The 14,866-nt window shown below is 36.3% G+C and overlaps 1 protein-coding gene across 1 annotated transcript in view; it reads right to left on the bottom strand.

Annotated features, from left to right (window-relative positions):
* Positions 1–9,478, bottom strand: part of Copb1 (COPI coat complex subunit beta 1) — a 36,841-nt gene extending 27,363 nt beyond the window's left edge. Inside the window, exons 1-5 of the mRNA XM_063251862.1 lie at positions 9,320–9,478; positions 8,475–8,631; positions 4,577–4,806; positions 3,842–4,011; positions 1,915–2,029 (exon numbers count right to left, since the gene is read on the bottom strand). Coding sequence (XP_063107932.1) covers positions 1,915–2,029; positions 3,842–4,011; positions 4,577–4,806; positions 8,475–8,565 — 606 coding nt within the window. The 5' untranslated portion in view covers positions 8,566–8,631; positions 9,320–9,478. The remainder of the gene's footprint in view (positions 1–1,914; positions 2,030–3,841; positions 4,012–4,576; positions 4,807–8,474; positions 8,632–9,319) is intronic.
* Between the last annotated feature and the right edge of the window lie 5,388 nt (positions 9,479–14,866).

Below are 14,866 nucleotides of genomic sequence, written 5' to 3'. Positions count from 1 at the left end.
TTTTATTACAGACCTAAAGGAAAAACCTCCTATGGGCCGTCATATATTAGTGAGAACAGACAAAGGTCTAAATAACATTTGTCCAGTAAAAAGATTAATAAATTTAACTGAATTATTTCTGACTATGCCCCTTATTGTAGGTAAAAGTAGAACAAAAGTACAAATCAATAAAACCAATTCTAGGGCCAAGGGATGTGGCTTAGAGGTAGAACACTTGCCTAGCATGCATGAAACTGTGTTTGAAGCACTACAAACATCTTTTAAAAAGTTAAATGAAGTCTTTAAGAGAACATAACATCATGGCCCATATAAGTAGCTTTCTCATAATCTTGGTCAGGAAGATAGACTGACAGACCCAAATGTTACCTTACACAAATTAGGATGGCTAAAAAGAAAACCCAGAAAATAGCAAGTGTTGACAAACATGTGGCAAACTCAGAGCCACTGTGCTCTGCTGGTAATATATAAAATGGTGTAAGAGCTAGGGAAAGCATTATGGTGCTTCCTGAAAACTAAGTATGCCATATAACACAGCAACTCCATTTCTGAGTATACACTTAAAATAACTAAAAGCAGGAACTTGACACTTGTAAATCCACAGTCATAGCATTATCCATAATAGCTAAAAGGTGGAGGCAACCCAAGTATTTACCAATGGACATTTGGTGCATATTTACAAAGGAATATTATTTGGTCTTTAAAAAGGAAAGAAATTCTAGAAGTTGGGTGTAATGGTACACACTTGCAGTTCTAGCACTCTAGAAGGCTGAGGCAGGATGATGGAAAGTTCAAGCCTATCCTAGGCAATTTAGCTTTTGTTTTATTTTGTCTCAAAATAAAACACAAAAGAGCCAGGGATGTAGGAAGGCCATGGGTTTCATACTCAGTACCATTAAAAAAGAAAAAAATTCTGACGTATGCTACAACATGGATGAACCTTGGAGACATTATACTAAGTGAAATAAACTAATCACATTAGGATAAATACTAAATTATATTACGTACTGAGAGTAGTCAAACCATAAGACAGAAAGTAAAATGGTCATTACCACGAGTGGGGGGAAGTAGTAATGGTGAGCTATTACTTAATAGGTAGAAGACTTTTAGTTCCACAAAGTTAGAAAAGTTATGAAGACAGATGATGACGATGGTTGTATAATGTTATGAATGCATTTAATACCACTGAAACATACACTTAAAAATGGCTAAGATGGTAAATTTTACACTAGGTATATTTTATCACAATTAAAAACTTGGAAGATCTGGAGGGGAATAACACTATTATTTCCCACAATATGATAATAAATACTACATACCAACATTTTCAAAATCAGATGCCACAAAGGTGTGCAGAGTCACTGCTAATCAAGAGCATATACTTTAACAGCTATCACAGATGGATGTGGAATTGGCAGCACCTTCTGAATTGGAAGAGCCTAGTAAGGATACACGTCTACATTGAAGGGCACTCTGTTTCTACAGAAATGTCTAAGCCAGTGTTTCATTAAACAAAACTCCACAGCAGAGTGTCACAGAATACAGTCACACATAATTTCATCTGGAAAACTATGAAGTGGGGACCAGAGGTGTAGCTTAGCATTTAGCATGCATGAGGCCCTGGTTTCAATCCTCTACACCAAAAAAACCCCCATGAAAAAGTCCAAACTATGAAGTGGGTATTATGAAATGCCTCTCTGCTTATTTACTTTTAAAAAATGTATGTATCACATATACAATATTTTAGATAATGATTAAGAAAAAATATTTTTTATACACAGAAAAGTCCAAAACTCTATAAAATCAAAATAGTCAAATTACAGGTACTATAAGCAAAATTATTTACAGATATTAAATCTTATTTTTAATCCTCATTTCAAATACAGTCATAAAAATAACCTTTAAGAAGTACTTCACCTGGTCTGCATGAATTAGCATCATAAATGCATTCCTTTTGCAACTTGCATCCTTCTCATTCACCAGAAAATCATGTATCAGCTCAGGAGCATCAGGGATAAGATGTTCAAAATTTCTTCAAATAAAACAGGAAACACTCACATTTAATAAAGATCTATTTTGCTCTTTTTGTAATTTTCTGAACACCAAAATTAAAACTTAACAAACTTTTTATAACACTAGTGATTCTTTGACTTTTTTTTTTTGTCTTTGTGAGACTGGGTCTCACTATGCAGTTCAGGCTGGCCTTGAGCTCACTTTGTAGCCCAGGCTGGTCTCAAACTCAGAATGATCCTCCTGCTTCAGCCTCCAAAGTACTGGGATAAGAGGGTGCCCCACCAAGCCTGGCTGATTCTTTTACTTTTTTGAAACTTTAAATCAGTAAGAGAACAAATTTTAGGGTTATACTTTGCTCTATTAAGCTATCAAATTATGTTTTCTAGTTCAACACAGAGAAAGCTGATGTATTCAACATATATTCTAAGTGTCTTTTCACATTCATTAGTAATACACTTTATAAATATAGTACTAATATTGATAGTCAAAATATTTCCTTAATGAAGTAAAGAACATTATGAATTAAAGAAAAAACATCATCCTTTGAAATTTATTAGCAGTGCACTGTATTAACTTACCTATGTTAGAAATTTAAAAGTATGTGTAATGCACAATAAACATTTGCTTAATAAAAATTATCACCTATTTTCAATAATTACTAATTCTTAGCCAGTTTTGTTCATTATTCCCCTGCTTGTTTCCCTTCCTCCCATATTATTTTGAAGCAAATCCAAAACAACTTACTTCATTTGTAAGTAGATTAATACATTTCTCCAAAATTTAAAAATAATCATAATTCTATTATCATACTATCAAATATTGATAGCCAGTCACTGTTTAATGCTTTATAGTTTAAATTCTGAAATTTCTATAGTCTATATGGTAACATTCAGAGAATCCAAATTACATTAACCACAACGTTACTTTCCTTTATAAGTAAATTTTATTACTTTTGAATGGACTGATGGCCAGGTGTGGTGCTATACACCTGTAATTCTAAGTACTCTGGGATGCTGGGGCAGGAGGATTGAAAGATCAAGCCCAACCTGAGCAATTTAGCTACTTAGCAAGATTTGTCTCAAAATAAAAAAACTGCCAGGTGCATACCTATAATCCCAGTACTCCAGAGGGTGCTGCTGGAGAAGCAAAGCAACTTCAAGATGGATGTGGAATTGGTCTACACAGTGAGTTCAAGACCAGCCTGAACTACACAGTGAGATCTGTCTCAAAAACAAGGGCTGGGGATATAGCTCAGCATGAAGGCCCAGTACCACACTCCCCCACACACATAAAGAGAAAGAAAAAAGACTGGTATCAATGGTTAAGGAAGTCAAGCATTCTAACTTCATCTAACTAGTTCTTCCAATTGTTTTTAAGGTCCCAAATCTCCACTTTCTAAAAATAACAACTAGTTCCTTTCTCATAGCCTCTAAGGGTAAAAACATAAAACCAACATTCCACAAAAAGAATTCTAAAACAAAGTGGAAAAAGTCAGAGCCTTCAGGTGCTAAGCAAGCAAATGAATTAAGTGGACTGGAGTAATAAAATTGAGAATGAGAGGTTATGTCTCAAACTGAAAAGTGTATAATTTTAAAGGGAGCTAGTATCATTTAATTTCAGTCAATCATGTAAAAACTAGGGCCCAGTGTTGCCAGTACTTTTTTGACTTTTCAACGATGACAACTCAATGATAATAACGGAAAAATACTGTGGTGGTAAACAAAACATATCCACAGACTACATGGAGGCTGCAAATGATCACTTTGGAACCTCTAGTCTAAAAGACAGCAAATTCCTCACAGAACTAAGCTAAAAGTGTGTCTTTACTTACCTATAGATGGTATAGATGGCTAAAACAGCATTTCTTCTAACATAGCTGTGTCGATGTTCCAAGCAAGCACGGATAGCTGGCATTAAAGGTTCTAGCAGTTCTGCTTCTTTCAATTTGCAAAGAAAACGAAGAGTAGATCCTCGAATAAATTCATTAGGATGCTGAAGATCCTGACATAAAAATTAAATATGAAATGTTGAGCTTCAGCTTATAAAAATTAGCTTTTAAATGCAAAACTTTCCAATGGAAAACATTGGAAGGACCTAGATTTAGGAAGGACCTAGATTACCAGGTTTCATCAAATTCCTATTGACTATAATGTCACTGTTGTCTTATATACTATATGTATTGCTATACTTAGTTTATAACACACACATACATAGAATGCATAGAAAATGTCTGACAAAGTAATAGTAGAACTTTTAAACAATAGCTCTTTACAACTTTAAAATAGTTATCTTCAACTTACATTTCAACAAAGATTTAATTTTAAACACTAAAATAGAGCTCATTCACCAATTTTACCATTATTTAAAATCAAAGTAATATTTAGAAATAATGACTGGACGCGGTGGCATATGCCTGTCATCCTAGCACTCAGGAGGCTGAGCCAGGAGAATAGCTGCAAGTTCAAGGTCAGCCTGGGCAACATAGTGTGTTCAAACCCAGTCCCTGAAATGCATAGTGAGACCCTATCTCAAAAGAAAGAAAAGAGAGAGGAAGGGTTTGGTGTACCTTTCTGTATGCATCACACACAAGAATCATTTCATGTAAAAGTCTTCCATCAGGAGTTGTTTTAGGAACAATTTCCCAAAATACCAGAAGCAATTTTTTGATAGTGTGATCCTGAAGAGGTAGCACAAAACGAATGATGGTCATCAGAAGTCCTGGAAGCTTTTCACCATTCAGGATCATAATGATTACTTTCTTCAAAGCTTCCGTCTTTGATTTCACATCTCCTTTTTCTGACCGAAGTAAAAAAAATAAATAAATAGAAAGCACAATCCTTTCAAAAGATAATTCCTCAGTTAACTTTAAAAGCAATTAATAATAAAACATACTTTATTACTGGCAACAGAAATAAAAGCACAAATCCAAATGACAAGGTTTCTTTCCTTCATTCTACCACACAAAAAACACATCTTTACATAAACCATTCACCTCGGAACCTCACTTTTTTCAGATATAATGTGAAGATGCTGGATTAGATTTCTAGTTCTACCCAATTGTGCCAATGTAGAGTTGATATGTCTAGAAAACTGGAAGAATATTAAAATTTCTATACTTCTAAGCCATTGTTTAAAGGATTAGATGCTTAAGACAAAATGCAAATGAAAAACCATAGCTATGCCATATAAAGTACAAAACACTGACATGAAACAATTAATTTCACATTATTATCACTGCACACTGCAAAATTTATGGTACTAAAAATCTTTCGGATTCAAAATTCAAAGGCTAAAATATGATACAAGTGCACTGTAATTGTTTAGACCATAAAACTACATGATTATGTGGGAAAAGAGAAAACAAAGACTGATAACAAGACCCTATAATCCTAGGGCTAGCTAGGCATGGCAGTGCACATTTGTAATCCCAGTACTCTCAGAGGCTGAGGCAGCAGGATCACAAGTTTGAGCCTAGCCTGGCCGTCTTAGAGAGCAAGACTTAGTCTCAAAATATAAATAGAACCAGGAATCTAGCTCAGTGTGAAAGCTCTGGACTCAATTTCCAGTACCACAAAATCAAAATGAAACAAAAAACCTAAAGCTATCATGAGGAGAAGAATTAGAACTAAAAACTGAGGTTATCAGGAAGCACATTTGGGCCTAACTATGATAAATAACTTTCTAACAATTTGACCAAAATGGCTATTAAGTAAAGAACTATTGTTGCCAAAGAGACACACTATGCTTGGTCACTTGGTAGGGTTATAAGAAAGACTAAAGCTCAGAAAAATTGTCCAAGTAAATCAAAAGACTTTAAGTCCTTTCTAGACTCTAAAGACTATTTATTAACACCAGGTCGATATTTTTACATGTTACAGAACAGAGAATATCCTCAGATATTTGGACTAATCAGATAAAGTTCTAAATGGTTGAAACTGTATTCACTGAGCCTCAACAGGTTTTTCCTTTCTCTGTTCCAAAGTTCCCTTCTTGATTTTTAAAATTTTTTCCTACCATTTGATAATATAAAGGACACAAAGTTTAAAGGAGATAATTGCATCACTATGTTTTATCATTATAATCTTGGTGCCTTGTTTTATTCCAGTTTTTAAATATTTTTCACAAAGTAGTAAATTTCTAAAAATTTAGGAGATTAGAATTCTACTTATAACGATATTTTCAAAAGAAAAGTACATTTAACAACAAACTTGTAAAAAAAAAATCTATAGCAGTTTTATTTTAAGCACCCCACCCCAACTACTGTTTATTTCAACAATTCAAATTTAGGCAAAGAAAGAATGTGTTTCTTTCCACAGCTTCAAATTTCCAGATCTTTTTCCTTTCTGAGCACTATCAAAAATATGGAAAACTTCAAGAATCGATTCAATTTATCAATAAATACTGAGTACCTCTTACTCTAGCAAATGTATAGTCAACAGAGTTCAGATCTGGTGATTAAAGGTAAAGCGAAATAAGAACACAGTATTTATTTAACCGAATAAAAATTATTTGTTACTCAAAAACTAGCTCTAAACTTTTAATCTCAAGTTTTCTTAAAATACATACAAAATTGAAGACTACTTATTCATTTGTTAAGAGTAAGGCAAGGTATATACAATTAAGACAAGAGTATTATTCCAATTAGAACAGGTTTAATTCTTTACCTTTCTAGCTATAGCCTTAAGCATTTTACATTATAGAAAAAAAATAGTAAAGAATGTGTATTTACTAGTTTGTATCCAATCCAACTCTTTGAATTGCACCCAGGGCCTTCACACGAAGCTACCCCCAGGCCTTCTTGATTTTTCATTTGGGTCTCACTAAATTGCTAAATTGCCCAAGCTGGCTCACATTTTTGATCCTCCTGCTTCAGCCTCTCAGAGTCCTGGGATTACAGTCATGTACTCAGCTCATTCAGCTTTCTTTAGTGATATGAAAAACAGTAAATATATGTACCTTTGTAACTAGTGCTATCAGCTAAAAAGGAGAGTTTCTTTTCCTGTTTAAAAACAGACCTCCAGAACTCAAGTGATACAGCACTTGCTTTTGGGATTTGCGAGGCACTAGGTTTGATATTCAGGAACTAGATTTGATACCAAAAAAAAAAAGTTAAAAAACTTGACCTCAAAAGACATCTAATATCAAGTAATGGAAGACTGGGAGGTATTCTATTACTACTAGGAGTAGAAATAGATAAATAAAATATTAAGCTATTAATACTAAGAATAAGAATAGATAAATATTAAGTTTTTCTTCAAACTGCAAACTACTAAAAGATCCATTCAGTATTTAAGCAAGATCTTTATTTCATTCTGTTCAAAACAGTACTTTACTAATTTATTTTTGTAGTTTAAATAAGAATTATTACTTTGGAAAGTACAGCACTTAAAAAACTTTTTTTCTTGAGACAGTCACTTACACAGTACACATGTATGCTTGTGTGCGTCTGTGCGTGTATGTGTGTGATACTGGGGATCAAACCCAGGTCTACCACTGAGCTACAAACACTAGATTTTTTGAGATAGTGTCACACTAATATCCAGGCAAGACTCAAACTTGTGATCCTTCTGCCTCAGCTTCCCAAGTGCTTGCATCACAGATGCGTCTCATGGAGCCCTATTATAACACTTTTAAAGGAAACACAGCACTTTTAAGAAATATAGTACTGTTCTTCTTTGCAAAAGCTTTCCAAATGAAAAACTTAAACTTTTAGGGAAATACGATTGCCAGGGTTTCTCTGGGTGAGAACCCAAGGAACAAAGCTTTTGGGTTTTCTATGTTAAGTACAGGAAATGAAGTAAAGGTATGAAGACATTCCAGTATAAATTTGCAACCTGTTGCCTATAAATAACTGTCAACAGCATAAAGTACACCAGTAATTAGTACACTTCTTTAGCTTTACTAAGCTAAACTGAATTGTTACTCTATTTCCAAAAACAATACTGCAAACCTAAACTTAACACGTTTTCATAAGACTATTGCATAAAACTGTCTATTGAACACATTCGAAAAGACACTGACAAAAATTATGCATTTCTAATAATAAAGAACATCAAGCATAAATGAGAAATTTTTCAGGTTTTTTTTTTGTTTTTCATATTATTCTCAAATATTACCAAAGTTTACTTAGCAAAATCATCATTAAAAACTGAGTGGAATGGTGGTCACCAGTGGCTGAGTCGCTCATTAGGGTGACAGAGAGATGGGAAAGGCTGATTAATAGGTGTTAAATTACAGTTAGGTATGAGTAAGAAGGTCAGGTGTGCGACAGAACAGTAAAACAACCATATTTTAAAAAGCTAAGATTAAAAGATTTGGGTTTTTTACCATGAGGGGAACAGATGTTTAATCTGACTGAAATATCACACAACGTATACATGCATCAAGATATCACATGGTATCCCATTATGTACAATGTTTGTTTTTATTTTTCAGTTTAATCACACAATTTTAAGAAAGTTTACCTAGGTCATTTTTTAAGCTAATTTCAGACGGTGGCTCTGAATCCATTGGCACGTTAATTAACGTATAGCACACATTCTCAGCAGCCGTCATCGTTTCTGGTTCTAATCAATCCCCTGATACAAGATTTAGGACGACAGATGTCCGATGTCAGAAAATCTAGAAAAATAAATACAACCTCATTACAAGTGTCTTAAAAATCCCACACACCATTAGGGATCTTTACTGTCTAAAGTTCATTCAGTCTACCTTATGTGCTTAAAAGTACTAGGAGACTCTATCTATATTGTTTAAAAAAAAAAAAAAAAACCCACCGAACTAGATACTTAATCTCTTATTCCCCATTTGGCCCCACCACCCCTCAACTCCGCCGGGGATCTGAAGCCGCAGTGCAGAAGAAAAGGACCACTGCACAGTGACAGCCCTCCAGCCCACCCCTCCGTGTTACAGTACAGTGATTTCTCAAATTGCACACAGTGTGAACTTCTCAAGAGAACGAGACTACGTGAGACTTTTCTGCAAAACTGCAATAAATCACTTCATCGCGACGGCGGTCGGTGGGTCCCGGAACGGCGAGCCGCACCCCCACCCCACCGCTTTCCTTCCTCCTGCAAAGCAGCCCCGACCAGCAAGGGAGAGCTCAGGGTCTTGAGAGACAGAGAAGACCCCGGGTCGGAGCGAGGTCGGGTTCGGGCGTCCCAGCCCGCTACCCCGCCGCTTCCCGGAGCCAGGCCGCGACAGGAGCGGCCTACTCTGAGGTTCCGTCACTGCCAGGAAGGGAGAGTTGTTTCCTCCGACTCTGCGTAACCCACTACGCCTCTGCGATTAGGGGCTCAGGGTCAGCTACCTGGCTTAGGAGGGCAGCGGGTGGGGAAGCCCCAGAACCGTCTACCACGGATCCCACCAGCAGCAGCAGCGACGGATCCCAACTCCTTGGCTGACGTGGAAAGGGGTGGAGAGCCGACCACAGCCTGAGCCTCCTAGGCTCTACGGCGCCTCAAAAAGGACATGCCTTCTCCGTTCTGCGGTTGCGCGCTGCAAGTGTGTCCTATTTTCATCCTCTGCTCTTGCGCACGGTAGGCTAAGTTGCAGAGCAAAGTGGAAGCTCGTATTTATTAAGTTTTCCCTGTAAACCAAGGTTGTCTTAAGCGCTGTGGTCGTTTAAAAATCACTTGGAAGTTATTCTTGCAGAGATTCAAACAAAGGGAGGAAGCTCTTGGACAGAAGGGAAGCAATTTTACTGGGCTGTGTCGCCTGAGAGAGCACTGGCTGCGAGCTGAAAGCCAGGAAACTTTTTTTTTTTTTTTTTTTGCTGGTCCCCCAACAAAACGAGAAAATAATTACTATCAGGAAACTAATTTGGTTTCTTTTAGTTCGTCACATCTCTCTCTTGAATCTGCCATTGCAGTTGAGCTGCGGTTGCTTGAATATTAAAAATTACACTGGTGTAACTTGTACACGTTATTTATAATGACCCTTTCAATCGTCGTGAGCACCCAGTAGGTTAAAAAATGTATGCTTAAAGAGTGACAGTCAATCTTAAAGGATTTTACCCCTCTTCAAAAACCTGTTACAGCTGGAATCACCCATAGAACCTTAGATTTTGCCCATTTGGAGTTTCATATCCCACCCTGTATTCCCTAAGTCCTCAATTGACTTTTCTGCTCAATTACTATTAATAAAAGATGCTTGAAGGCTTAAGCAATACACTGTGGACACAAAGTTCTGATGTTTGTCACTTCTAAGGCCATATGCTTACAGCATTTTAGTTATGATCATGCCTGAGTTTGTGCTTTTTTTTCCCAACTCTTAAAAATGTTTATTTTTCGCCTGGTGTGGTGGCACATACTTGTAATTCCAGCACTTGGGAGGCTGAGGCCGGAGAATCGCCATGAGTTCAAGGCCAGCCTGCACTACTTAGTGAGTCACTGCCTTGAAAAAAAATTTATTTTTTTTATTACACCAAAAATATGAGCAGAGACAATGTCCATTTGTGTTTCATCTTTGCTTTTCTGTCTCTAAGGTGTCATAGATGGACCTACCATAACTGCCCAAATTTAGAGTACAAAGTCTGATAAATTTTTAACTAGAAATGACCATCATAATTAAATAATGATCATAGCCATCACTATGAAAAGCAGACTACTTGTGTCCTGTTATCCATTCCTCATACCCTCACTTCTGGGCAAACACTATTTCCTATCCCTGTAGACTAGTTGGCATTTTCCAGAATTGTACATAAGAATTACACATGCACATACTGTTTTTGTTGTTCTGACTTTTGTTCGACATATCTGATTGCACTGTCTTGTTTAACACTTGTTTGAATTTTTGTGCTGCTTAGTATTTCACTGTTTATCCAGTCCTCGTGCGGTCCTTAGGTGAATGGGCATCTGGATTAGCAGTTTGGGATATTATGATGCAGCTTTAATCAGCTTTCTTGTGCAAGTCTTTTTCTGGACATTTTCTCTTTTCCTTGGGTAATTCTTACTTATGGACCATCTGGGTCATGTGGTAGGGCTGTCTCATTTTTTAAAAAAACTTTTTAATCAAGATAATTATAGAGTGAAATGAATATGGAGAGTCTATTCTACAATTCAGTTTCTCCCAATGTTAACATCTTACATAATTATAGTACAATAGCACATCCAGGAAACTGACATACAATTCCTCCATTCTATTCAAATTTTGTCAGTTTTCTATGCACTTATATATTTATTTCTAGACAATTTTATCAAGATACATAATAGCTGCACCACAAGAACCCTTCATGCTTTCAGTCACCTCCTGGCAACTGTTCTGTGTATAATTTTTGACATTTAAATAATGTTATAATGGAATTACACAATATAATCTTTTGAGATTGGCTTTCTTTTATTCAGCATAATTTCCCGACCCAAAAAGTACATTCTAACAGTTTGTTCCCTTTCCATATATTAATTTCTAACATGGAAACTTCACCAAGGTAGTTATGTGGTTTCCAGACTACTTAAGAAGTGTGAGTCTTTAAGCAAGCAATAAGGCCAAAGTAAAAAGTTTAGACTCAGCAATAAGAAAGCTGCAGTTTAGCTACCATAGTATAGGACTCACTGTATCCACCTTAGTTGTTCCAGACTTTACTGTGTTTTTAAGGAAGGTATTACAATATGAAAAGGACTTTAGATCTGTACCTGTTGCTGGTATGTGTGTGTGTGTATATATATATATATATTATAGAGTTTTCTGAAGAGATAGCAAAACCTTATATAGCCTCATTCAATTTTCCTGATGTTACAAAATGCACTCTTTGAAAAAAAATGCACTTTGTTTTCGAACTTTTTACTTAAGTATGTATGCCTTTTAAATTAAAACGAGTATAAAGACCTTGCCATATACAAAGTCATAAAAACTTCTAAGTCTAGGAAATAAATACCTGAAATAGACTTGCCCCAAAGAGTCAAATACTTAAATCTGGACTAGAACCAGTAACCTACGAACCTGTAATCTACTTTATGACCTTTTATTTCTAATCATGCTGGCCTTCAGAGGTATATATAGATACTCCATTAATTCCAAGTGATAGCCAAGTGATAGAACTTTTAAGATACTAGGAATCTGTTTATAATTATTCACACAGATTATATGAAATAATGAGTATAGCAAACTAGAGAAAAGGTAAAAGGCATCACAAATGAACTTTGTAATGGGGTGGAGACTTATAGTGGCAGGGAGCATTCATTGTAAGTACTAAAGTCAGTGGGCAACAATACCAGCCATAAATGGTAACTGTGAGGTATGTGCAGGAAAATGGATGCACCCGAGACCATAATAATAAATGAAATACATCAAAGATTAACTATCACGTGGTTTCTCATATATGTGAAGCCCAAGTCAGAGCTAAAACTAGAAATTCCATTTGACCTGGCTATTCTTCTTCTAGGAAGAGTTAAACATTACAGTGATATATGCAGTTATAGCAGCATAACTTACAATGAATGGCTGTCTTGGAAGAAACTTATAGGTCCACCAACAGATGAATAGATAAAGAAAATGCATCTATACACAATGTAGTACTACTTTGCCATAAAGGATAAACTTGAGTCATCTGTAGGAAAATGGATGCACCTTGACACCAGCATGTTAAGTAAAATAGGTCAGACACATCAGCTTAAATATTGCATGGCTTCTCTTATATTGAGAAGCCTAAAATAAAGAGCAAAATAAAAGGCAATAGGAAATAGGAAGATAGATCTTTCACCAACAAAAAGTGAACCAAGAGATGGAGGGGGAAGACAAAGGGGATGAAGAAAGAATTGAGAGGTGATATATGCACGGAACAACTTCCCAAAAGGAATGTAATTATTATGTACCAATCTACCATTCAAAAATGTACCAATAAAAAATAAAAACTGAAGAAAAAAGAAACCCAAAGTACAAATCATTTAGAGCCAACCGAAGTGGCACACATCTGGAATCTCAGCACTCAGAAGACCGAGGCAGGAGGATCGTTGCAAGCTAAAGGCCAACCTGGGCTACATAGTAAGTTCAAGGCCAGCCCAAACTGCAAGCAAAACCCTGTCTCAAAAAACTAAAAGGGGAGAGAAATGCAAATGAGAGAGCAAAATAAAAGACAAGAGGAAACAGAGACCTTGATGGGAAGATGGGTAGATGGGAAGAGGACTTAGGGATGGAGGGAGAAGGGAGGGGAAGGGAAAATAAAAAGGACTAAGATGCAAATACTTATGTACCAACTGCTCACAATGTTTTACATTATCACAAATGAACTAATTTTTTAAAAAGTAAAAAATCCCACAAAGTCAAGTGTATAAAATTAAACCACATCTTACAAAATAATTTTTTTCTTTTTGGTCTGACATAGGGTTTCACTGTGCAGTTCACGCTGACCTTGAACTCACTATGCACCTAAAGCTGGCCTCAAACTGATGGTGATCCTCCTGTCTCAGCCTTCCAAGTGCTGTGATTACAGGCATGCATCACCATGCTCAGAGTTGCAAAAACTTCTAAAACTGTGCCCAATGGTTTTTTCTTCCCACCTGAGTTATAGCCAAGTAGCAGTTTACATTCTGGAAATACATAGACAGTAACTTTAACAACAGAATCACTCAGCAAAGACTAGCTGACTCAATGAAAGCCCTAACCCCCATGCTATCTCTCTACTACACACACCCACTGTGTGGGGGGAAGTGGAAAAAGTCCCTGTGTACAGTTTTATCTTTTCGTATGATTACAGATTACAGGTGCTTGATGAAATTCTGCTGCAGTTCAAACAGTCACAGGGTTCTTGTGGCCTGTTCACAAGAATAAATGACAGATCCACAAGACATCAGAGCACACAGACATCTCACACATTCCAGTATGTACTTAGAGGTCCTCTCTTCAACAAGACTGCTGGAGTTTGTTTTTTACCATTTCCCTTTCAAGAATTAACAAATTTAGGCTGGTCCGAAGGTAGTGAGTTATCTCAACTGATTGTTCACAGTCAGTACAGATTGAACAACTCCTTGTTCTACTCTTTCCCTGTTTCTCACTACTGCACTTGACTAGTCTTAAAAAAAAAAAAATTATACAACCAAAGCTTTTCACATTTTGAGGAACCTGAAAAAAATATTAAGCTAACATTTTATGAAATTTGGAGTTTACAAGATGTTATAAAATTCTCCCATTGAGGCCTACAATTAGAAAAAGGGTTTCCCTGGGCTATATAACTTGTCCAAAGCTAATAAGTAGCAGCTAATCAGAGTAAGGTCTAAAAGTAAAGGCCACATATAATCTCTACTCCCTAAAAAGGTGTACTATAGAGAACACAGTAACTCCTCTAGGCTTTATGGTATCAAATTTTGGATTTTTAAAAATGATTTTCTGTAGTTTAATTTTGCATGGTCTAAGATAAGAAACTGTCATGCAGTATACCTGAGTAGACAGCTCATGGAAATAACAGAAGGCAGCCTGCAGATTATGCTGGGTAGGATGCGGTCTGAGACTGAAATTTTTATCTTTGGTTGAAGTTTCTGGAGATCAGTTACTGCCATCTGCTGGCTGGACAAAATAACTGGTTTGTAAACTAATAATCTTGCCCCCTCTCCGCCCCTCTTTTTGAAGGTGCTAAGGATTGAATTGGCCTACAGTGAACTAAGCATGTACATTACCACTGAACTATACCCCGACACCCAATCTGATTACATCTGTTGGAAAGCTGGTTTCTTAAACAGAATAATCTCCAAATCTGAGTAGTGAAATTTGTATCCTGAACTAGATCTCCACAGATTTTTTTTTTTTTGCTTGTTTGTTTGTCTTTTTGAGACAGGGTTTGCTAGTTCAGGCTGGCCTTGGGCTCACTTTGTAGCCCCTGCTGGTCTGGAACGTGCAGCAATGCTCCTGCCTCAAGCCTTCCCAG

This window comes from Cavia porcellus, unplaced genomic scaffold (genome assembly GCF_034190915.1).
Source record: "Cavia porcellus strain 051 isolate PalLab524CR breed Dunkin Hartley unplaced genomic scaffold, mCavPor4.1 scaffold_6, whole genome shotgun sequence".
In the NCBI taxonomy this organism is placed as follows: Eukaryota; Metazoa; Chordata; class Mammalia; order Rodentia; family Caviidae; genus Cavia; species Cavia porcellus.
This window is presented reverse-complemented; position numbering and strand designations above follow the sequence as displayed.